At 48.0% G+C, this 27,980-nt stretch overlaps 1 protein-coding gene across 6 annotated transcripts in view; it reads right to left on the bottom strand.

Annotated features, from left to right (window-relative positions):
- Positions 1 to 27,980, bottom strand: part of mpp7a (membrane protein, palmitoylated 7a (MAGUK p55 subfamily member 7)) — a 153,143-nt gene that overhangs the window by 69,093 nt on the left and 56,070 nt on the right. For all 6 annotated transcript variants that reach the window (XM_034289299.1, XM_034289302.1, XM_034289301.1 and 3 more), the window contains 3 exons: positions 16,553 to 16,630; positions 6,376 to 6,456; positions 981 to 1,112 (listed from right to left, as the gene is read on the bottom strand). In XM_034289299.1, the coding sequence (XP_034145190.1) occupies positions 981 to 1,112; positions 6,376 to 6,456; positions 16,553 to 16,630 (291 nt within the window). The remainder of the gene's footprint in view (positions 1 to 980; positions 1,113 to 6,375; positions 6,457 to 16,552; positions 16,631 to 27,980) is intronic.

Raw genomic sequence — 27,980 nt, 5'->3', positions numbered from 1 at the left:
TGAAATTCATAACCACCTGAAGGAACGCAATGAACCTAGAGACAAGCCTCTTAAGGCAGCTAGTTTTGGGGCTTGGTTTAAAAGCCCCCAACATATTGCACAGAAACCCAAGAGAACAACAGACAGACCGGACCAAATCAGGTAAACACAAACAGAGAACTATTTGAGACATTGGAAAGAATCAACCACAATCAACGGCAATTGGAATGCCCCCTTTCTTTTAGACAGAGGGAAGACCTTGGCAGGATAACTTACCAGTGAGACTGACGCAAAATGAAAAAACTTTGACTATGTCCAGACCCAGTGAGCATGGCCTAGCATCAGTTAGTGCATAGGTAGGCCAGGCTTCGAGAGTAGACTTTATCCTTTCCAAAAGTGTATTTATTTTACACCTACTGCACTTTGGTAATGTAAATAATGATTTCCCATCTCAGGACCTTGATATTAATTGAGGGAGAGAGAGAGAGATGAAAGGGGTAAGGGAGCAGGGCTGACTAATGGAATGTGTGGTATGTCTGTAGAGAAGAGGAGCTGTCGACCAGGAAGTAGAGGGTGAGACTGAACAAGGGCACCGGGCCAAGACCTGGGCCGCATTCCAAGTGGCCCCCTACTCCCTCACCACATGACCTAACACCATCCCACAGACACTACAACTCATTGAAGAAAACAGAGCGGGGTCTAATGGGTGGAAGACAACTCTGCACCTCTGTCACACCAACTCCACCACTGTTGCTATCTTGATATGTTTTAGAAAGCTGTGCAATTAAATGACCCATGGAATTCATTACTTTAAGCTTTCAAATTGCTTTGCGTTACCTCCACTCCAATTTTTGCTGAAGAAATATCAGTGGGCTAACCGAATGCTTAAGGGTCTTTGTGGTCGCCTTTAAGCAAAATATCAACAGTGTCCGGAATCCTGCTGGTAATTAGTTTACCAAGTTCACTACAAAAGCATGTCATTGGCCCTCAGGTCAACTCACCAGAGGCTCCTTGTTCTTGACCAGGCGTATGATCTTCACCGAATCCTCGTCGTCGTCGATGTCATCGGGTAGCGGAGGCAACTCAGGGTCATAACTCTTCTGGGCCACTGTGTCGTGGACGGACAGAAGGCTCTATGCGGGAGGAGAGGAGGGGGGTGAAGGAGGAAAGCAGACGCTGGTTACCGTTGTACAGTAGATCCATATAACCTCACAGGAAGTTAAATCAACTACTGAGAGGTTCTACAGTACGCCGAGGGCCTTTCAACCAGGGAGACAAGGCAGATATAGGGGAAGGAACTCATTACTCTGATGGTTATAAATGGCTGCCTGTTCCCGGTGCCTGCTTTTAATACTTGCTGATGGATCGGCTTTGGTTAGCGTTTCGTTAGTTTAGCTCTGTGTGTTAATTGACATTAAGACTCATAACGGATACTAATAGATCTTCATGATTATAGATGGCGGACACCGTGATGGATCATGGAGGATGTTGAGGACTACAGAGGAATGGGGAATCCTCCCCTATCTACCACAATAACTTCCCAGCAAGGGGTGTGTGTGTGTGTGTGTGTGTGTGTGTTTGGGACACATCCAAATAGCGAGGCGAAAAGTAATGGAGTTCTCAGCCGCCTCACACACTTCACACTCTCCCCAGCGGAGAGAAAACGGGTCAACCCAGACGAGACGGATCGCAGTCAGAGCTATTCCTTTTTTCGAAACATTTAATGGCTCTGTGTCATCCCTGACAGCTGCTGGATAAGGGGCCGTCCTTTCCATGAAATAAATGAGCAAAAAAGAAATAAAGGCCTGATGATGTGCCAGATTCAGGAGTGTGTGCCTGGGACTAAACGAGACACACACACACACACACACACACACGGTCTGATCCTACTGTCAACCTGAGGTAAAAGCAAACGGATACGAGCCTGGTGATGCTGTGTTCTACAAACTTTCTGTTTCGGTCATCATCTTTACTTATCGTACTCGGGAGCAGAGAAAACATTTTGTTATGAAGGGGCAAATAATGAGATTTGATAATGAGCCTCTTTAGAACAGCACACATGCAAGAACACACACACAGTCTTTATAATAACAGACTTACTCGACTAGCCAATGAATTATACCAGCCTGCACCAGACCGTGCTCCATTCACAGCTCTATAAAATATTACAGAACAAATATTTTTAGAGAAACGCGCACTCTCTCTCGCTCTCTCGCTCACTTCCCTTCCTGGTCTTTCCTCTTTTTCGGAGGTTAGAGAAAACGTTTAATGTGGCTTTGTATCAAATTTTCTGAGTTTCCGAAAACACTGCTGTCGAAAAACTAAAACACCATGGCCCTGTGCCGTTGTGACTCTGGGAAGGAGCCGAGTGGTTTGGCCCTGAGGACGAACCAACAGACGGACGGACACACACTGTGAAACCCCCCGCTAAGCCGTCATTGCCACTCACAACACCTGATCTGGCTCTCCAACACCACCCGTCACAGCTTCTTTCAGTTTCAACAGGGCTCGCTTTTATTTCCTTAGGAAACCCTCGGGCCCACTGACCCAGCTACTGATCGCAACAGCACTTGGTTAACCCAACCTAGGTCAGGACTCTCGTTTTCATAGCCCTGTTTGTAACACGACTCAAAGTGTTACAGTAACATACGTTCCGCAGCCCTTTGCTTTCTCTTAATCCCTACTGGTTTCCAACAAGAGGGAAGCCAGGAAGCCTACAGGCCAGGGAGTCTACAGGCCAGGGAGCCTACCGACCAGGAAGCCTACCGGCCAGGGAGCCTACCGGCCAGGGAGCCTACCGGCCAGGGAGCCTACAGGCCAGGAAGCCTACAGGCCAGGGAGCCTACAGGCCAGGGAGCCTACAGGCCAGGGAGCCTACAGGCCAGGGAGCCTACAGGCCAGGAATCTCTGCCTGCAGTGCCCTCTCGTCGATGCCATTACCCGCCGTGACCCCCGTCCCCACCGTGAACCCTGTCCCCCGCTGTGACCCCCGGCCCCGCTGTGACCCCCACCCTTCCTGCTCCTGGTTGACATCCCCTGTCCCCAGGCAGCTCAGGGCAGCCTGGCTGGTAAGACCTTGTACAAACTCTGGATCAGAATGACACAGACTATCAATAACACCGCCAGGCTGATGGGTAGCACATGGCAAGGCAGACCTTTCTCTTGTGGTGGCTGCTCACACACACACGCAGACACACATACACACGCGCGCACATGCTCACACGCTTACATGAGCTCCAGCAGGCACGCAAGCATGCACACAGACGGAGACACACACAAATCACACGCACAATGTATGGAATCATTCCTCTGGCTTAACGGCAGTCAGCAGGTTCTGTTATGTCTCAGTGTGTGTGTGCGTGCATGTGTGTGTGTGTAATTAGAGCTGATATCCTTGTTGGAAATAGACCATTCAGCTGGAGCAGGAGCCGGGCCGCCCATACAGGGAGAGGATTGGGGTGCTCCCCAAATGGCACTCTATTCCTTATATTCGGCACTACATCTGACCAAAGACCAGCAGGTAACCACACCATGTAGGGAATAGGGCGCCATTTGGAACGCACGGCGGAGAAAGGCCAGGGCTGGGCTGGGTTGGGCCGGGCCGGGATAGCCCTGTGCTCGGGACCTGTACTTTGTGAACGGGGCTGTGTTTGTGTTCATTAGACATAATATGGACCCTATGAAAGCAGATCACTGGGCCTGCTTAAATAAACCTCCCTGTGCAATCCAGGCCTCCAGCGCTCATTACGACGGGCTTGTCACTCACACAGTCATCCTTCACCCGGCACTGTCACACAGCAGGCTGTAAACCCACTGCTGGGGGGGGGGGGCTCTGCCACGGTGCTGCCAGGTTCTGCCGCCTAGTTTTGTTGTGTTCAACTACCTAGTTCTGAAAAGGTCTGCTGCACAGTCCTGATGATTTCCGCTGCCTAGTTTTGCCGTCTTCTCCTTCTAGTCGTCTAGTTCTCACAGGTTCTACCCCCTAGTTCTCACGGGTTCCGCTGCCTAGTCCTGATGTGTTCTGTTGCCTATCTCCGATGGATTCCCTCTCCTAGTTCTGCAAGGTTCTTCCTTTATGTCCCAAACAGCACACTTTGTCCCTACATAACGCACTAAATTTGAGAAACTGCTGTATCTAGGGAACAGGCCCAAAGAGCTCCGCTCAAAGTGGAGCACCATTCAGGGCCAATGGTGGTAAATGAGAGCTTCTTCTGAGGTCTCGCTACCAACGACGTGGAGGCAGCGAGCCAGGGACAGCCCGACCCACGGCCAGCACTCCCCGAACACCCCCCCACCCCCCGGCCAAAACAAAGCAGAACCCGCCCCCCCGCCCCCCCACCCCCCCATCGGAAACAGGCTGCCGTCATAATTGCCACTTCCATCACTGTCAATATTAGTCTTTCTGAGGAGACTAATATGGCCAGCAGTTGTTTTCTCATGTGTGAATCATAAAAAGGAGAGAGAATAGGGAGGTGGAGTGTGGGTGTGTGTGCGCGCCCGAGCGCGCTTTAAAAAGTGTGATTTATGTCCCACCCCAGGAATGGATCATTTCAGCCATAATGGAGAGTGATACTGTTACTATCGCACAGAGACACCATTCAGGACCCAGGCATCTGCTTGTGTTTTACCCTGACTGTGATTTACACTGGCCTGGGTAGGGACTGGGCGCCCCGGCAGAATGGACAGATCCCAATCCAACCATCAGGAGAGAGGCGGAGGGATGGAGAGAAAGAAAGAGAAAAGAGAGAGCGAGAGAGAGAGAGAGCAAGAGAGAGGGAGCGAGAGAGAGAGAGAGAGTGTGGGAGGTAAGGGCTTTAAGACCCACAGAGACCAGGCCGTTGCAGCTTTTAAAAGCACTCCGAAGAGACTTCGGAGCTTCCAGAGCTCAGTCAGTCTGTCCGTGTGTTACAGTGAAAGCGTTCCCCCTGTCACACTTCCCCAGGCCTGTGCTGGGCTAGCGACTGACGTTAATCTATCGTGACCAAGGGCTTCTGCTGCTTGGAAGTAGATGTTTGTCAGTGTGACGGCCCACCCGCGGAGGTAGGGGAGGGGCTAAACCTCCCCGAGCAGCCAAGTGCCGGGTCCACACCAAAGAGGAGTCACCCAGCGGGGAGCCTCCTTGAAGGCCCCTGTATGACGACAAGGCCAGACAGGGGCTTTCAAGGAGCCCCCCCTCCCCCCCGGCCCCATGGGACTGGATGGATACGAAGGAAATGGACTGACATCGTGTCGCTGGCCCATCGCCCGGGTTAAATGCAATGCATCTTCTGAGTGACCGCTATAGCCCAGCTTCACACCCTGGGGTTCGCGCTGGTCCCTTCCACCGTCCCGGAGACAGACTGACAGATCGCAGACGTGATGGACACACACGTGCACACAGAAACACACGAAAAACTTCCAATGGATTCCCCATAGACCCATTTGTCTCCTATGAAGAGGCCCGCTTGGCGTCTGGAACGGTTGTCTATCCCGTCCGCGAATGTTTTCGTCTCTCCGCTCCGCTGTAAGGTGCATGCGCGTGCGTCATTTTGCTCTGTGTGTCTGTCGGTGGCTGCCGCGTGGGTCTCAGCATGGGTGTCTCTGACTGCGTGTGTGGTTTGACACGATGAAGACAGAGACAGAGCTCCAAGCTATTTATTTTTGGCTAAGCTCTGTCCGTCTGTCTGACCATATGACTGAATTATGTCAGAGGTGCCTCTCCAAACCGCTCCATCTCTTCAGACAGACACACACACACACACACACACTCGAGACCCCAGCGGTCTACGGTGATCGTCTAACCTTTGAGATTTATGTCTAACGAGAGAAAGCAAGCAAGCAGCCAGAGAGAAGCTTTTAAAAGCCAGAAGAAATGCTACAGCCGTAGGTGTGATATCATTGTCTGGCTGACCTGTGAATGAACACAGCCCTGAGAACACAGAACCTGCTGCGGTGTCCCAAATCGCACCCTAATCCCGACCTAGCGCACTCCGTTTGAACAGGGCGTCATGGGAAATAGCCGGCCTTTGGAGATGGAGAGTGCAGTAGAGCCGGGAGCTGATGTCACAGTTGGAGAAGGGGGGAGATAAAAATATCCCAGAGACAGCAGATTGACTGGGGACCATGTAAACCGTGGAAGAGACAGTACAGTCCCGAGGTATTTTGGACAGTGACACCGGTTCTGCCCTTTTGGCTCTGGACTTGAGAACATACATCCAGAAACACTGTAGGAATGACAGTCCTTTATGCATAATCCACCACATGTTGGGGGAACAAAACATACCAAAACAAGTGTTTCTGCACTGTTTATGGGGAGGGTGTGGGAAGCAGAAAAATAAGGATTGGGAGTGTTTTGTGTTAAGCTGAAGATACTTAGGGAGAAATAGAGAGACAGGAGACACACAGCAGGTGTCTTACCTTAATGTGGGGTTTAGCCAGTAGTTTGAGCAGCTCTCTGGTGTCTCCACTGGCACTTCGACCATGCAGCTCCTCAGACAGCTGAGAGACAAAGTGTGAACAGAGTTAGTAAATACAGTGCTTTGAGAATCAGTCACCCAGCATCTGACAGGCATAACAGGTTAATAAGGACACACCCAGATCAGGCCTCTGCAGCGTTCCACAGTCCCTTTCCTGCTGAGGGCCATGGCAGGGCCATTTGAAGTGAAACACAGCATCAATCCCATGTCTCCCTCAGCTCCCTAACACTCTCCAGAACCAGGGACCCAGGCCGAGACCGAAACTATACCGGGCAACCAGACCCTTGGTGGTCTAGATTTCGCTGCTTGCTTAGGCTGGACAGGAGCAGATTTATGGAGGCCTCGGCAGAGAGGGCCACAGGCCCACTAAGGAGGAGGGCTGGAGAGGGAGGAGGTGAGGCAGAATGAGACAGACAAAGGGTTGGTTGTGAGGAGAAGAGGAGGAGAAAAGCCTGAATTGCGTCAGTTCCACAAGCATCAGTGAAAACTCACAGGAGCTCTGAGAATACTCCCACTACTAGGGGGGAGAGGAGGGGTTGGGAGGAAGAGAGGGAGAGACGAGGAGGACACACACAAACCCTGGCCTCTGCTGCTATGAGCCAGCAGCCATCTGTAGACCCACACACACAGTACTGTGGGATGCTGGTACAGGCAATAACAGTTGTGGGAGTGGGGGGAGGTGGATTGACCAATGAGGTCAAAGGAGAGACACAGTGAAGCTTGGGTACAGCACGGGTAAAGGAAAAGTAAAGATGGGGGACGGGTCCTCTGACCTACTCCGTGACAGAGGGTTGTGTCATATGGAGGATATCTCTACTGGCTGGGTCAGCCCAAGGACAGAGAGCAACCAAGAGAGTTAAAACATAGACTGTTAGACCCAGGATCTGTGTCTATCTAAAAGACAAAAAGCAGGTCTGTGTCTATCCAAAGGACAAAAAGCAGGTCTGTGTCTATCTAAAGGACAAAAACCAGGTCTGTATAAATCTAAAGGACAAAAACCAGGTCTGTATAAATCTAAAGGACAAAAACCAGGTCTGTGTCTATCTAAAGGACAAAAAGCAGGTCCATGTCTATCTAAAGGACCAACCAGGTCCATGTCTATGTGAAGGACCAACCAGGTCCATGTATATCTGAAGGACAAACCAGGTCCATGTCTATCTAAAGGACCAACCAGGACCATGTCTATCTAAAGGACAAAAAGCAGGTCCATGTCTATCTAAAGGTCCAACCAGGTCCATGTCGATCTAAAGGACCAACCAGGTCAATGTCTATGTGAAGGACCAACCAGGTCCATGTATATCTGAAGGACAAACCATGTCCATGTCTATCTAAAGGACAAAAACCAGGTCTTTGTCTATATAAAGGATAAAAAGCAGGTCCATGTCCATCTAAAGGACCAACCAGGTCCATGTCTATGTGAAAGACAAACCAGGTCCATGTCTATCTAAATGACAAAAAGCAGGTCTGTGTCTATCTAAAGGACAAACCAGGTCCATGTCGATCTAAAGGACCAACCAGGTCCATGTCTATGTGAAAGACCAACCAGGTCCATGTCTATCTAAAGGACCAACCAGGTTCATGTCTATCTAAAAGACAAACCAGGTCCATGTCGATCTAAAAGACAAACCAGGTCCATGTCGATCTAAAGGACCAACCAGGTCCATGCCTATGTGAAAGACAAACCAGGTCCATGTCTATCTAAAGGACAAAAAGCAGGTCCATGTCTATCTAAAGGACAAAAAGCAGGTCCATGTCTATCTAAAGGATCAACCAGGTCCATGTCTATGTGAAGGATCAACCAGGTCCATGTCTATGTGAAGGACCAACCAAGTCCATGTCTATCTAAAGGACAAAAAGCAGGTCTGTGTCTATCTAAAGGACAAACCAGGTCCATGTCTATCTAAAGGACAAACCAGGTCCATGTCTATCTAAAGGACAAAAAGCAGGTCCGTGTCTATCTAAAGGACAAACCAGGTCCATGTCTATCTAAAGGACAAACCAGGTCCATGTCTATCTAAAGGACAAACCAGGTCCATGTCTATCTAAAGGACAAACCAGGTCCATGTCTATCTAAAGGACAAACCAGGTCCATGTCTATCTAAAGGACAAACCAGGTCCATGTCTATCTTAAGGACAGCCACCGTGACTGCAGGTCACGTCAGTGCTCCCAGGGCCACCCCACACCTGAACTTCATTACTATTGATGGCCTCTGACTGGAGCTGAACATAGTGAGGGAGAAGTGAGAAGAGGTGGATGGTTGACGGACAGAAAAAGAATGAAACAATGAAATAGAGAGCGAGAGATAGTGGACTGATGGCCTTAAGAAAACGCTACTAGTCAAGCACAAACAACATGGTAAATATCCCAATACTCATGTCTTTATTGCCCCTTGTCACTCATTCTCATAACTACTTGCACATTGTTACAACACTTAGCTTATAACATAACATTTCAAAAGACTTCATCCAGTTAATGCTTGCTTTATGTCTACAGATTTATTTTGGATTTTTGTTCACTTATTTGTTATTTATGATATCTTTCTTATTTTCCACTTGCTTTGGCAATGTAAATTGCCAATAACACTCTTTAAAGGGTGGCGGAAGACCGAGATAGACAGAAAGGGAGGGAGACAGAGCGATAGAGAGAGATAACCATCTATTTCCAGGCAGTTTTATGGTCTTATTAAAGGCTTTAGCTCGTAACTCACCGGGGAGAAAAGAGGCATGTTTGACAACATGCTCTACAACTACCTTCATGCTTCTCTGCTAGAATCACACTTTCCTTTCTCTCTCTCTCTGTCTATGATGGAGGAAAAGAAAAACAAGATGGGCTACTTGTGGACTGTGGCTGAGTGTATGTCATAGCTAACCCCATGGCCAACACTTGTTGGCATTCAGACAGGTCTGATGTGGTGGGCTGGGTTTATGGTTCCTGCATCCCCGAGAACAGATTACGTTATTTCAAACAAATCAAAACTTCTGTCCCGCTGTAACCAACGGACGCAACATGTTCATTCTCTTGTCTTTTATGATTTAATTTCACCCCAGACGTAGCCACAATCTAGTGTAACGTGATTACCTCATGACTGTGTCCTTGACATAATACATCCCAGCTCCGTCACAATGGGCTGGAGGACACTATGACACGTAGGGATGCAAACCCACTACATGGAGGCTCCAGCAACAGAGATCTCACACAAAGGTTTTTCACCACCGCGCATCCAGTGAAATCATTCCAAATACTCTGGTTAAACTGTCAGTTTGGTGTCCCTGACGTTTTTTCTGACTCAACGTAAGACTGAGAAGCCACCAGTCATGCTGATCCCCACTGACTTGTCATTATCAGTGGCTGACTAGGACATGAAGCTAGAGAGAGAGATAAAAAGAGAAGGGGGGGTCTCTTTGGGTCCACCTGGTGGTGAGTCAGGGGAACGACGGCCTCATCTCAGACTTGAGTGGTTGGGAAGACAGCCTTTGGCAGAGAGAGCCAGGGTGAAGGAGCTGTGAACTTGAATGGATTTAGTGCTTGTGAGCGCATGCGGTCGATGACTGTGTATCATAGTATTTCATACAGCCAGCCAGGCATTAATCAAGCTTCATGTAATAGCCTAGACACAAGCCTTGGTGGGTCTGTGGCTGCAGTGTGCGCGCACGTGTGTACGTGCGTCTATGTCATCTGCTGAGGTACACCCGGCTGAAGTGTCATTTTATGTTAGGCAATAAATTAACCGTGCATTACCGAAACTCAACCCCAAAGTGAATTTCACCAGGACTCCTAGCAGTTTAATGCCATGCACTTTGCACACAGCGACTTCAGTAGGTTTCGTTTGGAGCGACAACACGGTGGAAAAGGGATACTTCTTAAAAATACACAAGTGCTCTGAATCGTTTTGGTAATAGCACTGACGTTGGCTCGTCTGGCACGGCGGGACGCTTTGATGAAGCATCTCTGGGTTCTATCCTGATATCTGATCATCCCTGAGTGAGGTTTCTAAGAGCATTTACGAGGAAGTGTAAATTTAAAAAGCAGTATGATTGTGTGTGTGTGTGTGTGTGTGTGTGTTGGGGAGGCTGATGGTTGGGTTCCTTAATAAAATACTGAGATGGAACTTGCCACAACCCAGGGAAGGAGAGACGGGGGAAAGAAAGAAAATCATACAGAAAGTCCTGCTCTGTCTCTCAGTCTCTCGGTATAGAAAAACTGTGGTATTGTACTCCAGGTCCCTGGTGACCTGAGCTCTGTCTGCCATGCATACATGTTCTAGAATTTCTCTACGGGGTGGGCCAAACCAGACACTCCAGACGTCCAGTACCTAGCCTGAGTACCAGGTCTGTGCTGTCACTGTGCCATCTGCTGTACAATGACATCAATGGGGTTGAGGTCCTTGGGGACTCTAGACACCACGATGCCTCCCTGTGTTAAAGGATCACACTGCCAGCCCAGCCAGGCTATAAATAAAGAGCACAGGACACTCTACCTCTCTTTCCTCTGACCGTCTCCATCCTCAGGCCTCATTACGGTGATGTATGACTGGCTTTTCATTAGTAGCCCAGGAGAGGAGGACCAGCACTTTGATTACACAAAACAGAGCCGGGGCTTTAAAGGGAAACCTCGCTACATGAAACCATCAGCTTCCCTTCTTCCTCTGCTTACGCCACTAAGACACACCTGACTAGTGTTTTCACGATATATGCTGCCTCTCTGTGAAATCAGCCAGAATCATAATGTAAATTTTCACCCGTATGCCGATGGCACACGGTTGTATACTCCGATGCAACACTGAGAAGCCCAAAAATGACTTACCCAGGAAACTTAACATCACAAAGAGACTTTTTATGGAAAAAGTGTTACTCAGTGTTATCCAGCCAGGGTCAGCTCCAGCCTTTTCCCTCTTATTCTAAATTGTTTACGCTGCATTAGTTCATGTGATGGGGAGAAGGCTGAAAAGAATGTTTAGGTGTCCTTTAGCATCCAAGGAATTCTCTGTTTAACCCTTGAACCATGTCCCTGAATGACTCGTGGCCGTCCCTGTCTGGAGTTCAATTGGTTGTATTGCAGATCAGGTTAATGATTCCTGCTGCCACTGCCCTCGCCCCACCTGGTCATCCCTGTCCACCTGATCTGCAGCTGATCTGGATTCTGTTTAAAGGCTCTGGACACAGCCCACATGGATTTATTGACCTGCTTGTGATCTGAACAAGCGAAGACATTGATGTGGCCCAAAAGACCATGTACTCTTATAATCCCGGAACAGACTGGCAACTGCTCAGAGTATGGTTCCTCTATAGGTTTTTCCAAGCCACTGTGCATCAACTCTTTTGTTGCATGCTCTTTGTGGTTTCAGGCTAGATATCTTTAAAAGTAGTTTGTGACAACTGCTGCTGTAGAAATGCCTTTCTAAAATACATTTGATTGATTGACCAGTGGTTTGTACAGGTGTGCGTGCGTGTGTGTGTCTGTGCATGAAGCAGACATGAGATCTGTGCCATGGCACGGTTATTTACTAACTTAACCTAAGCACACCCACTGTAATAGCCATTTTTAATACTGCTATTGTTATCACAGTAAAGGGCAGATGCGTTTTGAGTGCTTTTGGTAAAAGGTTGCAGCGATGAAATTGGATTTCAAACAAGCTCGTCTAAGCGGTCCAATCTACAAATACCAGTAGAGTATCTGTGCCAGACCCAATTCAACTGGCAGACGGAGAAACTTGGCCAGATTTCCATTATGGACGTCAGCTGTCACAACATGAATGGAAACGATTCCAGACTCACGAGAGAGCCTTCAGACAAAGAGCCAAGACACTAAACTGCTCCAGGAGAAAACGAACGTTATCTCCTCTGGGGATCCGGGACAGTGGAATAGCATGGCTGCTATTCTGATTGGGGTGTTCTACAACACTGGAAATATGGCTGCATGGATCCTAAGAAAGTTCCCTACAAGCAAGGTGTATCTATCGGACTGTTGATAACAGGGTTAAAATTAGGGATGTCCAGATCCGATCACCTGATCGGAAATCGGGCCCGATCACATGGTTTCAGACTCGATCGGAATCGGACGTTACCTCCCGATCAGGACTCGGATATAAATGTATATATTCTCATTATTTAACACATCTGTAGTTATGCGGTGGCACAGAGTTAGACCCTTTTGACTCCACACAGAAGCAGCAACGCGTGCGGGATGAAATCACTTTGTTGTAGAGACGCTATTGGTTAAATGCCGGCAAAGTAGAACACGGAAGCAGCTTGAAGCGGAAAGCGCGAGTATTTCTGCGGTCTGGAGGTTTACCCAGGAAACCCCGCCTAAGACGAGTCAGCTCACGCTGTAGGAGAGTTTGAAGAGGAGAGAAAAAATGCCTCGTGACCGCGCGAAGGCGCAGGACATCACAGTCAAGATAGCTCAAATTATCGCAATGAGTGGCCTGTCATTCGCCTTTGTAGAGAACCCTGGATTTCTTATGCTTATGGAGCATGTAGAACCTCGATTTTGAATGCCGTCTCACCACTATTTCACAGATAAAGCTCTGTCAGCCCTTTATAAGAAGATTTCTGACAAACTACTTGTCCTGTTATCAGATGTACCCCATGTTGCGTTCACCACAGACATCTGGAGTTCGTACGTAGGTCCTGTTGTTGAATGTTTAAAATAAGGTGAATAAAAAAAAAAAAAAAGGAACATCCTGGATCTGTTTTTTCGCTCTTTTTTATTCTTTTTTTTATATATTATAGAAGTATCGGATCGGGACTCGGTATCGGTAGATACTCAAAATCAAATGACTCGGACTCGAGGGCAAAAAAACCTGATCGGGACATCCCTAGTTAAAATAGAAATAAGGCACCTCCGGGAATGTGGTTGATGGTCTGTACACAACAGGTAAGGGCAGTATCAAGGCACTCTGTGTTGCCTCATATATATATATAAAAAAAAGCCCTTAGCCCTTCTGTTTATTGGGCCATACACCACATCCCCATAGTTCTTTTAATTTCTGTTATTTATTAAAAAATATTATCATATAATATTATAATATAATAATAATAATAATAATTTTCAATGAAAGAGGACAGGACAACATGAACAAGGACAGGACAACATACAGACTCACATAAAAATCAACACGATATACAAACTTATGAAAAACAAGAAACAAGGCAAGCCAAGTTCAGCGGGACCGCACTAAAATGTATTGCCCTCTTGAGATTCAAACCCATGTGAAAGGCTGTGTCGCTAACCACCACACAACAGAGCTCTACGTTCGACATATAGCCTTTATTGTGAACAAAAAATGGCCATCGGCAAAGGAGGTTAACAGCTAATTGGCCATTCGTGAATTATATTGATACAGTTAAACGAACTAAAGTTTATTATTAAGTTTACCTCCACCACAAATAGCGTCTATGAACTGTTAGCTTTTGCCACTGGCTGTTTGAACAGCTTATTAGCCAGTAATAAGCTTTACCAGTATTTACTAACTCACTGGACTTTTTTCTTTCATTCGTGAATTACATTGATACAATAACTATCAAGAAAGGTGACGATAACTAACTTTTGAAATTAAATAAATGTCGTTGTTCACAATAGATTTGAACTTGAGCCTTCCACGTGAGAGGCACTGTCTTTAACCATAACGCCACGGCATTATGCATTTCACCAGTCGCTAAACACTATTGAGCCTCGTGTTCAACTGACTGATGTTTATTATTAAGTTAAACTTAATAAAATAGCGTCTATGTACTGTTAGCTTTTGCCACTGGCCGTTTGAACAGCTTATTAGCCAGTAATAGGCTTTACCAGTATCTACTAACTTACTGGACTAGTCCTAGGAATTGAGCAATTGCTAGCGAGTCTGCCAAAGCTATTTCATTTCATGGCATAAGAACATATTTTTTTCTTTCATGGCATAACAACATACTTTTTCTTTCATTCATGAATGACATTGATACAATAACTATCAAGAAAGGTGACGAAAACACATTTTTTTATCAAGTGAAACAACGAAAGAATCATGGAAATTAAATAAATAAATGTTATTGTTCACAATAGATTTGAACTTGAGCCTTCAGTATTTACGTATTACGCATTTCACCAGTCGCTAAACACCATTGAGCATTGTGTTAAACTGACTAACGTTTCTTAATTTTACCTCCACCAGAAATAGCGTCTATAAGCTGTTAGCTTTTGCCACTGGCCATTTGAACAGCTTATTAGCCATGTTGAACTTCTAGTGACCAGTATGAGGGAGTGTGAGCGCCAAAATTAACACCAAAATTAACACACCTGCTCCCCATTCACACCTCATGACACCGGGAGGAAAAATGGCTTATTGGGCCCAATTTCGAAATTTTCACTTAGGGGGTACTTTTTTGCCAGCGGTTTAATGGCTCTCCTTATTAATGGCTGTGTGTTGAGTTATTTTGAGGGGACAGCAAATGTACACTGTTATATAAGCTGTACACTCCCTACTTTACATTGTAGCAAAGTGTCATTTCTTCAGTGTTGTCACATGAAATATTTACAAAAATGTGAGGGGTGTACTCACTTTTGTGAGACACTATATTATTATCATTATCATTATTATTATTATTATTATAATATATATATATATATATCTTACTATGTATAGGGATAAACAGACCGAGCAAGCAAAAAAAGGGTTGATGCATAGTAGCTGGAAAGAACTCCCTAATAGGTCAGAACTTAGAAAGAAACCTAAAAAGAACCAGAGTCAAAGAAGTGGCTAGTCCTCTGCTATAGCGATAAATAGTATTTTAATGTAATTTACTAAGGAATATCTTAGTGTAACCGTAAACCACGTCACCATAGTCCAGGATTGACCGGATGGTCATTTGTATGAGGGTATATTTAGAAGCATGGGTGAAGGAGGCCCTGTTGTAGGGCAATAAACAGTGAGTGTTCAGTGAGTAAGCCAGTTGTATACAAGGTAGTGTCATTTAAATAAAGGTGGATGAGGACGTTACCAGCCGAAAATTCAACATCAAACATTGAGGAATGTTAAAAGAGGCCGCCAGAGGCATCAATAGAAGGACCTCAGATTTAAAAAAAGGTTTACATGGTCAGAGAAATAGTTTCAGACCAGACTAGTTGGTCCTCTGAGAACTTTAGGTCTAATATTTACGATTAAATGGTTGAAAGGCAAACTTTCTTTGCCAAATCAAAAAGAAATGCTGCACATCACAGATTTGAATTAAAAAAATCATTAAGGACCTTCAGTGATGCAGAGATTAATCCACGGTCAGCTCTGAGGCCTTACTGCAATAAAAAAAAATACTTAAATAACAGTAGCTCTACAATGCCCACCAAGGAATAAGAAACCAGTATGCAACAATACTAATGAAGTGCCTTTGTAAACTGGTTATAAGGCTAGTCAGAAAAGTCACAGGATGTTGTCTGATTGTATACCATCTAATATACCACATCTATCAGACAGACAGCATCCAGGGTTTGAATCAGCCAGTAAATAACCACAAAAATAATACAAAACAGAGGTGCTTTGGGTAAACAAAAGACAGGTTATAAATCGTGTGCCGTAGATGACACTGTGACATCTCAACCCTCTCTCTCCATTATTTATCCTCCACGACTCATTTCACCTCTGTCGTCTGTCGTTTCCTCTCTTGTCCTCTGCATGCCGTTCTCATCCATCTTTTAACCCTCCTTTGAATTCATTGCTCTCGTTCACCCTTCATCCTTCCTTTTGCCCTTTAAAAAATGATCCCTAGCTCCCTGGAGCCATGAAAGGAGGGCTTTCTATCCTGTAGAGGCTAGATGGAGGAGTGTTATTGGAGTGTACACGACGTGTGTGAGAAGAGTCTAAGACGACCTTGGTAGCTACATGGAGAGAGGTCAGAGGCCGCGGGGAGGAGTAAGAACAACAGCGAAGCCTCATCTGACACCCAGCAGGCCGCTCAGCAGGAGAGCAGGGAAAGGGTCTGTGTGTGTGTATTTGTGTTGGCAAATGCGCGTGTGAGTCTGTGTTTGTTTCTCTTTGTATGTGTGTGTATGTGTATTTGTGTTAGCGAATGCGCGTGTGAGTCTGTGTTTGTTTCTCTGTGTGTGTGTGTGTGTGTGTGAACAGAGGTGAGGGGTGGCTACTTACATCAGTGGCCAGGGAGCCAGCGCTGTCCAGGACGGGGGCAGGACTACGGTCCTCGTAATGTTGCAACCTTTCATGGATCTGAAGGATTAAGAAAGAAAAAGGCGCTTGAGGGAAAGAAAGATTGTTGTGGGTTTTGGTAAGAGGGGCTAGAGGGTCCACAGGGAGCCTGGATTAGGCAAACACACAACAGGATTAGAGACAGGCCACATCTGAGGACACACACACACGCACACATGTATGCACTCACGCGCACACACACACACACAGTTTTATGGCTTTTCAGGTCCTTCTCCAACTGTACCATCAATCATGCTCTGGTCCACCCACTGGATATGCTCAGCTGGTAACGGATTACTAAACAGTTCAACAGCTTCAAAAAAGACTTCCTTATCAAAATACACAGCAACATCGCAACACAGGTCAGGAAATAACGTATTAATGCACGTGCAGAAACGCGCGCAAACACACCTCTGTTAAAATCACAAAGAGACACTGAAGAGAGATGCCTTGTGGTTTTTTACTTTGTATTTACGTTATACAAAATTACTCAAGTGCAGAGAAAGGGATGTAATAAAGGAAGAGAGAAAGGGATGTAACAAAGGAAGAGAGAAAGGGATGTAATAAAGGAAGAGAGAAAGGGATGTAATAAAGGAAGAGAGAAAGGGATGTAACAAAGGAAGAGAGAAAGGGATGTAACAAAGGAAGAGAGAAAGGGATGTAACAAAGGAAGAGAGAAAGGGATGTAATAAAGGAAGAGAGAAAGGGATGTAATAAAGGAAGAGAGAAAGGGATGTAATAAAGGAAGAGAGAAAGGGATGTAATAAAGGAAGAGAGAAAGGGATGTAATAAAGGAAGAGAGAAAGGGATGTAATAAAGGAAGAGAGAAAGGGATGTAATAAAGGAAGAGAGAAAGGGATGTAACAAAGGAAGAGAGAAAGGGATGTAATAAAGGAAGAGAGAAAGGGATGTAACAAAGGAAGAGAGAAAGGGATGTAATAAAGGAAGAGAGAAAGGGATGTAATAAAGGAAGAGAGAAAGGGATGTAACAAAGGAAGAGAGAAAGGGATGTAACAAAGGAAGAGAGAAAGGGATGGAGAGTTACGGACTCTTTCAGGGAATGGATAGAAAGGGAGTGATGAAGACAGAGGGATTTTGAAAGAAAGACAAAAAAGCTCAGATACAGAGAGACAGAGAGACAGTTACACAAAGACAGAGATGAATGTAATCAGAAGTGTCAGTGACATCCACCCAGCTGACACTTGTCATTGTGTGATGTACGAGTTGCTGTCAAAGAACGCGACAAAAACACACAAAGCCGTCGGAGCCAATCAACAAATCGTATAGCGAGAACCCCCCCCCCCCCCCCCCCCCTCCTGGCTCTAGCTCCATCCTAGGACAGGGGTGAGGAGCAGGGCCAACGGATGAGTGACAGCTGGGTCTAGGCCCTGGATCCTGGATCATTCCTGGATGTCCCTGCAGACAGCCTGCATTCCAGCATGATGAGGCTGGAGGAGAGATCCCTCTGGCTGGGGTGACAGTGACAGAAGAGTCTTGGCCTTAGAACTTGGAACAACACCTCTATCCCCCTCCCTCTCACTATCTATGCAGCAGCGACAAACCGAAACCAGAGAATCACTAAGGACAGGAGAACAAGATAGAAGGGGAAAAAGGTTTGCTTCTGGCACATTGTTGACACCTACAGGTCTGATTAATTACAGTGGCTGTCAAAGTATTCAGACACCCCCCCCTAGACTTTTCTACATATTATTGTGTTAAGATTAAATCAAAAGAGCTTTTGCCTGATCAACACAAAGTCCAATAAAATACTAAATTGTGCAAATTGTTCTAAATGATTTACATGAAAGAAAATGGATTGCATGACACACTTTGCTATTACACACTTAGAAGTCACACAATTGGATCAATGTCTTTCACATGATTTCAGTATTAAGACACTTGTCTCAGGTGTCAATGTAGGTTAGTATAACTCCTAACAAAAATGACATCCCAAAGACGAAAGAACATTCAGAGCACCCATTAGGGGTAGCTTTTACAAAAATGCACAAGGCACTGAATATACCACGGTCCACAGAAGATACTATTATTACAAAATTATAACAATGTGGCACAATTGTGAATGTCTACAACAGGCAGAGTATCCAGGCAAAAAGGAACTAGTCAGGGAAGTCACCAAAAAGTCTAAAAAGTCTATAGCAACTAAAGGAATTACTACATTTTCAGCTGAGCTGGCAAACACTGTGAATACTGCGACAACATTGCTCTTTTCCACCAAACGTCCCGATCCAACTTGACAGAGCTTGAGTAACTTTGTGAAGAAAAATGGGCAGAACCTTCACTGTGTTGATCAGTGGCAAAAACTCCTAATCAAATCCATTCGGATCTTATGTTGTAACAAAATAAAATGTAGAAAAGTACAAAGGGTGGAATATGTTAGAGAGCCACTGTAAAACACATGTCTCACTCCCTCTCTCTAACTCTTTCATTCCATTGCTTTGGTCATTCTGAAAACGGTGTCACCCGGTCAGCCTGTGTTTGGGAATCAGAAGAGGACTGGAGGAGTGTGTGAAGTAACACCCAGTAGGTAGACACGCAGCCTGACAGACAGGCAGGCAGAGAGACAATGTCAGCCAGTTACCAGGGAGACAGAGCCCTCACCAGAGGACCAAATCCCTAACCTAAATCCACAAGACTCCACTTGATTCAGCCATAAAACACTGCGCATTAGGCCTGTCGTCCTGGGAATCGGCAGGGTGGGGTGCAGCTCGTCCTCAGTGCCTGGAAATGCACCCCATTCCGTCTACGGTCAACTACCTTTCACAAGAGCCCTACTGGCCCTGGTTAAAAGTAGGGCGCAGTGTCAGCAGAAGGGTGTGTCATTTGGGACTGGGGGCTGAAAACAAACCTAAAAAGTTCAATCGGAGGGAGAGGTTTTGCCTTTGGTCTCCCCGTGTAATGAGAGAACAACACAAGCTTAGGGGAGCCTGGCGCACACACAGGTCCAGGACGTGTCAGTGACACGGTAGACACCGGAACAATGGATCCGTGTCAGCTGTTCTACAGTAGCCTGACCTCCTCAACCCCCACGCTCCCTTCTTGCTGTCCGCCTCCTCCCCCTGTAACGCCACAGCTCATAAACGGACGCCGAAGCAGCTCCAGTTACTTTGTCATCCATCTATGGCTCTGAAAACCTGAGGTGAATCTAAAAGAGAGGAAAAAGAAGGGCAGTGCCTTTGGCCTTCCAGCATTCCAGAATGAGATTCCCATCTGCTTCGCTAGATCCACCGACCCAGAGTCATTCTGACCCAGTCTGCTGCTTAGTGACTGTGGAATTTCTCTCTAGAATTCGAGATCTGATGGCAATGCTTTTTATTTACAACTACAGGATGCCGTCCAAACGGCGTCTCTGTCCGCGTGTGGAGTGGAGCAGGGAGGAATGCATCTGTCCGCCTGCCGAACGGGCCGGTGTCTGAGCCAGCGCTGTCACGTATTAGAAAGTCATTACGAGCTGCTTTACATATCATAGCCTGCATTTTTCGGGCCCCCAGCGATACACTGCTAGGCTCCTGGCAGACAAGCTGTGTGTGTTTATGTGTTTCTGTCTGTGTGTGTCTGTGTTCTCTCTCTCTGTGTGTGTGCGTGTGTGTGTTTGTGTGTGTGCGCGCGCACAAGCATCTGTGGAAAAAGTACAGGTCTGTAAAACGAAGAAGTAGTGTGTCACAGCCAGGAAACACAAGGCCAGGAGCTAAACTGCACCCGGAGCAGAGCTGGAGGCTAGAGCTGCTTCTCAAATGGCACACCATTCCTCATTCCGTGCACTACTTTTGCAAGTTGGGCCCTGGTCAAAAGCTAGTGCGTTAAATAGGAAATATGGTGCCATTTAGGGCTTACCCTCAAGGCCAGAGGCTGGAAAATGCACAGCCACAAGAAGGAATTAAAGGCGGGGATTCTGATGGCAGCGGGCAGATGACACACCGGACCGAGTAAATGCAGCATTTCCTCTTTAAAAAAAAAAAAGAGCATGGGACTCACTCGCCCGCAAAAAACGCCGCCTGCATGCTGGAAGCCAAGCGGAGGTCCCTGAAGTGAGGGCCTGACAGGGATGAATGTGTACCTTTGGATGCAGAGGCGCTACAGAAAACAGGCCACAATGAACCACTGTGTCCTGCTCCCCCAGCGGAATCCTCAGAACTGCTTGTGTCCAGTTCCATAAATACCCGAGTACACACGGCGATACACTGGACACTTGAACACAGCGCAGAGGGAACGAAACATGAATTGGACGTGATGTTAATGTTTGAAACCGGAGAATATTTCCAAAGGGGGTTTAGCACCCCTAAGAACACAACATCAGTCTTCCTCATCTTCAGTCATCAGTCAGGAACCCTCACCGCCTGCTGGGGGTCGTAGTCATGGTTGCCAGGTTAAAAGGTATGTCTGTGACCCCGGCTTGAACACCAGGGAAACCCTGTGGTGTGGCAGTACCAATAGACGGGCAGAACGGCGGAGTTAGTGAAAGAGAGGGAGGGGGAGAGAAGAGGGAGGGGGAGAGAAGAGGGAGGGGGAGAGAAGAGAGAGGGGGAGAGAAGGAGATGGATTGTGTTTCGGATCGCGGGCCCCGCGTGGATGCCTGGAGCTCCTGGTTAACATCGTCTGGTCAGAGGCGCTAGTCCGCGTGACCCTTCCGCAGGGCTCCTCAGTCAACTCTCCCTCCCCTCCCCCGTCACTCAGCTCCTGTTTCCAGCAGGTCCCGGTGGAGTGTATCCACATCTCCAGTACCCACCATTGGATCGGATCACTACGGCTGGCTACTGGCTCCAGAACACCTCATCAACCCCTCCAAATGGACAGTACCGACCATGGGAGACATAGACAGAGAGACGCGCAGACTGACTGTCAGTCTGTGTTTACCCAAGAACCCCGGCCGTCACATCTCCTTGTCCCAGCCACACCAGGGAGGAAGAACAGGGTTCCGCCTGGATGGCTGCCTCCTCTTCTCAGATGTCTCTTCGCTCGGTCCAGAACCTGGTCGTTCACGGTGGCCTTGACAGTATGGAGGAGCTCTGGACAGAGACTGGAGATGACAAAGCCTAGCCCGCCGCCGTGTCGTTTCCCCCCCGGAATCTGACGGAATACTTTGCAGGCAGCCAGCTGAGCACTTTGAATCAACAGCGTCTGTACTTGGCCAATCCCCCACGTCTGGTGGAGCCACCGGGACCTGGCAACCACGGGCGGAGACCATTCTACGACTGCTCTACGCCGAAACCCTGAAAGTGACGACCCGTAGGCCGCTCTGACGTCATCCCGGGGCTGGGCTGGAGCGTGGCGGAGGTGTGGAGTTGCTCCTTCTGGGCAGAGGGACAACACCAAATCAGTGTGTTGAGCGTTACTCATGCGTGTCGCCCGACAAAAACTCCACCTCGTCTGCTCCTCTGGAGGTGGCTGACTCGCACGCAGGGAGCACAGGGAGCACCTTGCCTGGAGGAGAGAGGCCAGCGCGTGGAGGTCTGATTCAGGACTGGCGCCTACCCTGCTCAGTGCTCCGGATCTGGTAGGAACACCCTTGGCCCTCGTTTGTCGTGGAAAAGGTCTGGAGAATGTGACAGCTTATTAGGAGCAGAGTGGAGCAGATAAAGAGAAAAAGAAAGAGGGAAGGACAGAAGGAGATGGAGAGAGAGATCGTAGGCCGGGTCCAGGCTGCCCTGACATCTATATCATTAAGTTTAAGGGGGAATTTGCTTTACCGGGCACTAGGCGGCTGTGAGAGGAAGAGGGATAACAGTTGACTGCTGGATAAGAGGACTTCTTTCATATCTAAGATGTTAAATGGTACATCCACCTCTTCTTCCCAACATTCGGTGTCTGTCCCCAACCCAACCCCATTCTGTTTTGTCCGATTTACTTGGCCTGTCTGTCTTGACTCCATCCCTAGCGTGTTTGTGTACATTGAGCAGGATCTTTCAAACTTCACGCTGCATTCGTCCATTAAACAGTTATGAAAATGTTTGGATTGAAGCCTAAACACTGGAGTATAATGTTGCAGCGTGGACAGGGGATTTAGTTTGGATGCAAAAGAGCTTTTCAAACCATAAATAATGATCCAGACTTGTGTCAAGCTATACTCTCTGAAGAGCAACGTGGTCAATTTAACCACTTTTGCTTTCTTGAGTTACTAATGTCTGGCAATGTACAATAAGCAGATTGCCTTTATGTATAATTTGCAAACGTATATAAACATATATGAGGTGCATATGGTGACAACTGACTCAGGGAAGAAAGAGGACAGCCTTTATTTCATAGGTATTGCTCCTGGGCAAAAGCAGTGCACTACACGTCTTAGAATACAGGGGGCCATTTGACCTGTTCAACAGCACAGCACTATGTAGTATGTACAGAATAGGGGGCCATTTGGCCTTATCAACAGCACAGCACAGCACAATGTAGTATGTACAGAATAGGGGGTCATTTGGCCTTATCAACAGAACAGCACTACATACTACGTACAGAATAGAGGGCCATTTGACCTGTTCAACATCACAGAACTACATAGTATTTATAGAATAGGGTGCCATTTGACCTTTTCAACAGCACAGCACTACATAGTATGTACAGAATCGGGGGCCAATTAGGATGCAACCAGAGGCTATCCTTCCCTCTGCGCCCCTTAGGTGTTAGCTCGGCTTCCTGAGAGGAGGTCCAGTTCCCCCGAAATAACAAAGCGGAGGCTGAATGGCCAGCAGGGCCATGGACGTGCTAACCACAGGCAGCTCAAGCCCGTCTCTCAGCTGGTGGAGGCTTTTCCAGCTTAGCCCAGAGACCCAGACCAAGAGACGATTAGACGCTTTTTATTGAACGGTGCAGGGTCCTGGCGTGTGTGTGTGCGTGTGTGCGTGAGCTAGAGCTTTGAAAGGTTTGAAACAATTTCCTTTTTGAAATCTCCCTGTAGTGCTAAAGGCCTGGAGGGGTTAGGTCTCCAAGAGCTGTACAGGCATGTGCAGAAAGTACCCCTTACTGTTGCTGTTAGGAAATATCCCATATCCAGCCCACTTTCCCATTATTGCTGGAGCTGGTGTGGTCCAGATCAGTCCAGTACCAGAAAGCCTGAGGTAAGGTGTAGGTGGAGAAGGGGCATTGGAGAGTGCAGCCAGTGGCTGCAGATCTCTTGGTCTGGTCCTCCAAAACAAGTTCTCCTGAATTCGCTGCTCCGGTACGTTCTAATGTGTGTGGTAAAGTAGTCCAATGTCACGGGTGTGTATTCGTTACTAGGTCTCCAGCCTCAGAAATTCTTGAGACTAAATTAGAAGTGACTAATATGTTGAGCCAATACACTCTACTTTAGGTGAGACCATTATGCAATGACAACAAACTCGAAAAAACCACCAGAAACTTCACCTACAACTAATGCATGTCTCTCACAAGCAGACGGAATGTCATTAAAGCAGTGTAGCATTTGAAGTGCAAACAGCTCCGACCACTTCAAAAGCTGAACAGGTTGAAGTGGGTGGGAGGCTTATAGAGCATTATGTGTCAAAAGGAGTGCTCTAAACAGGGAATAGGGAACCATTTGGGATTCAGGGTGACTGACTGCCAAGCCTAGCCTATTAGCATCTAACTTGAGCAGAATTAAAGGGAAAAGTGACCGACCACAAACGAGGCCGCTCTGGGCTCACACTGAAGGCTTGCTGACAGAAAGTTGGTCTCTAACCGCCCGCACCTGATTCAGGTGGAAATTGAATGTTGTATTATATTTCCTGTGGCTTTTTGTAGAGCGAAGAACTTGGCAAGGGAACAGTAAAAAGGGGAGGAATTTATAGAAAGAACACTTGAGTAACTCACTTTAATTTGAAAGGAAGAAGAACGTCTACGTCGTTTTAGCTTGGATACATACACCGGACAGCTACACACGCGCACACACACACGCACACGGGCTCGGCTTTCTCTCAGGCCGTCGGAGCTGTTGCCGGGCCGATGAAGTCTACAAAGTAGTGCACTGTGAAGAGGCTGACTGTCACGTCCATCAACATATTTGCACCAATGTACTACACACGTGTACATGCTAATTAGTAACATCAAAGACATCAGGCAAGACTACAATTCCTCCAGAAAGCACCTCTACATAATCTCTAACCCACAACATTGATTTTCTTCTGTCCCTTCTCTTGAAGATAATGACAATACTTTAGCCAGATGGTTAGCAGTATAGTAGCGTTGTTTTCTTATGTCGACTGCTGTCAATCACAAACCATAACATAAACGCTAAGCATTGAAAAATCTGCAAAGAACAGCATTCATGTTTTGCACCAAGGTTTATCGGGATTATTTTACTTCAGTCACTAACAAAAGTAACAAACAAATCGAAACGAAACAACTACGCAGAGTGCGGCGATGTGTGCTGAAACTGTTGAGGTAATAAAATTAAGTCTTGCATGATGATTTAACTGCATCCAGTGGATTCAATATAGCAGCAGGTGAATTTATATAGACAATATCACCTTAGGGGTCGGTGCAGAGAGGATCGGGCGGCAGTCGAAGGCGGGGGCCTAGACGACCCGATCCCTGGACACGGAAACTAGCTCTAGGGACGTGGAACGTCACCTCGCTGGTGGGGAAGGAGCCTGAGATCATGCGTGAGGTTGAGAGGTTCCGACTAGAGGTAGTCAGGAACACCTCTACGCACGGCTTGGGCTCTGGAACCACACTCCTTGAGAGAGGATGGACTCTTCACCACTCTGGAGTTGCCCATGGTGAGAGGCGGCGGGCTGGTGTGGGTTTGCTTATAGCTCCCCAGCTCTGCCGCCATGTGTTGGAGTTTACCCCGGTGAACGAGAGGATCGTTTCCCTGCGCCTACGGGTCGGGGATAGGTCTCACACTCTTGTTTGTGCCTACGGGCCGAACCGCAGTGCAGAGTACCCGACCTTCTTGGAGTCTCTGGGAGGGGTGCTTGAAAGTGCTCCGACTACTGGGGGACTTCAATGCCCACGTGGGCAACGACAGTGACACCTGGAGGGGTGTGATTGGGAGGAACGGCCCCCCTGATCTGAACCCGAGCAGTGTTCAGTTATTGGACTTCTGTGCTAGTCACAGTTTGTCCATAACGAACACCATGTTCAAGCATAAGGGTGTCCATCAGTGCACATGGCACCAGGACACCCTAGGCCGCAGGTCGATGATCGACTTTGTTGTCGTTTCATCTGACCTGCGGCCGTATGTCTTGGACACTCGGGTGAAGAGAGGGGCGGAGCTGTCAACTGATCACCACCTGGTGGTGAGTTGGATCCGATGGCAGGGGAGGAAGCTGGACAGACTCGGCAGGCCCAAGCGTACTGTAAGGGTCTGCTGGGAACGTCTGGCCGAGTCTCCTGTCAGAGAGATCTTTAACTCCCACCTCCGGCAGAGCTTCAACTGGATCCCGAGGGAGGCTGGAGATATTGAGTCCGAGTGGACCATGTTCTCCACCGCCATTGTCGAAGCGGCCGCTCGGAGCTGTGGCCGCAAGGTCTCCGGTGCCTGTCGAGGCGGCAATCCCCGAACCCGGTGGTGGACACCGGAAGTAAGGGATGCCGTCAAGCTGAAGAAGGAGTCCTATCAGGCCTGGTTGGCTTGTGGGACTCCTGAGGCGGCTGACGGTTACCAACAGGCCAAGTAGACTGCAGCCCGGGTGGTTGTGGAGGCAAAAACTTGGGCCTGGGAGGAGTTCGGTGAGGCCATGGAGAAGGAATATCGGCTGGCCTCGAAGAGATTCTGGCAAACCGCCCAGTGCCTCAGGAGAGGGAAACAGTGCCCTACCAACGCTGTTTACAGTAGAGGTGGGCAGCTGTTGACCTCAACTGGGGATGTCCTCGGGCGGTGGAAGGAGTACTTCGAGGATCTCCTCAATCCCGCAGTCACGTCTTCCATTGAGGAAGCAGAGGATGATGGCTCAGAGGTGGACTCGTCCATCACCCGGGCTGAAGTCACTGAGGTGGTCAAGAAACTCCTCGGTGGCAAGGCACCAGGGGTGGATGAGATCCGCCCTGAGTACCTCAAGTCTCTGGATGTTGTGGGGATGTCTTGGTTGACACGCCTGTGCAACATTGCGTGGCGGTCAGGGACAGTGCCTTTGGGATGGCAGACCGGGGTGGTGGTCCCTCTTTTTAAGAAGGGGGACCGGAGGGTGTGTTCCAACTATACGGGGATCACACTTCTCAGCCTCCCCGGGAAAGTCTATGCCAGGGTTCTGGATAGGAGAATACGGCCGATAGTACAACCTCGGATTCAGGAGGAACAGTGTGGTTTTCGTCCGGGCCGTGGAACACCGGACCAGCTCTATACCCTCCTAGGGGTGTTGGAGGGTTCATGGGAGTTTGCCCAACCAGTCCACATGTGTTTTGTGGATTTGGAGAAGGCATTCGACTGTGTCCCACGCTGCGTCCTGTGGAGGGTGCTTCGGGAATATGGGGTCCTGGGTCCTTTGCTAAGGGCTGTCAGGTCCCTATACGACCGAAGCAGGAGCTTGGTCCGCATTGCCGGCAGTAAGTCAGACTTGTTCCCAGTGCATGTTGGACTCCGGCAGGGCTGCCCTTTGTCACCGATTCTGTTCATAATTTTTATGGACAGAATTTCTAGGCGCAGCCAGGGGCCGGAGGGTGTCAGGTTTGGGGACCACACAATTTCGTCTTTGCTATTTGCGGATGATGTTGTCGTGTTGGCCCCTTCAAACCAGGACCTTCAGCATGCGCTGGGATGGTTTGCAGCCGAGTGTGAAGCGGTGGGGATGAGAATCAGTACCTCCAAATCCGAGGCCATGGTCCTCAGTCGGAAAAGGGTGGCTTGCCCACTTCAGGTTGGTGGAGAGTGCTTGCCTCAAGTGGAGGAGTTTAAGTATCTAGGGATCTTGTTCACGAGTGAGGGAAGGATGGAACAGGAGATTGACAGACGGATCGGTGCAGCTTCTGCAGTAATGCGGTCGATGTATCGGTCTGTCGTGGTGAAGAAAGAGCTGAGCCGCAAGGCGAAGCTCTCGATTTACCGGTCAATCTACGTTCCTACTCTCACCTATGGTCATGAGCTTTGGGTCATGACCGAAAGGACAAGATCCCGGATACAGGCGGCCGAAATGAGCTTTCTCCGCAGGGAGGCTGGGCGATCCCTTAGATATAGGGTGAGAAGCTCGGTCACCCGGGAGGAGCTTGGAGTAGAGCCGCTGCTCCTCCACATCGAAAGGGGTCAGTTGAGGTGGCTTGGGCATCTGTTTCGGATGCCTCCGGAACGCCTTCCTGGGAAGGTGTTCCGGTCCCGTCCCACCGGGAGGAGACCCCGGGGAAGACCTAGGACACGCTGGAGGGACTATGTCTCCCGGCTGGCCTGGGAACGCCTCGGTGTCCCCCCGGAAGAGCTGGAGGAAGTGTCTGGGGAGAGGGAAGTCTGGGC

The sequence above is a fragment of the Esox lucius genome, chromosome 21, assembly GCF_011004845.1.
Source record: "Esox lucius isolate fEsoLuc1 chromosome 21, fEsoLuc1.pri, whole genome shotgun sequence".
Taxonomy (NCBI): Eukaryota; Metazoa; Chordata; class Actinopteri; order Esociformes; family Esocidae; genus Esox; species Esox lucius.
The sequence above is the reverse complement of the archived record's forward strand: the minus strand, read 5'-3'. Positions and strand labels throughout refer to the sequence as shown.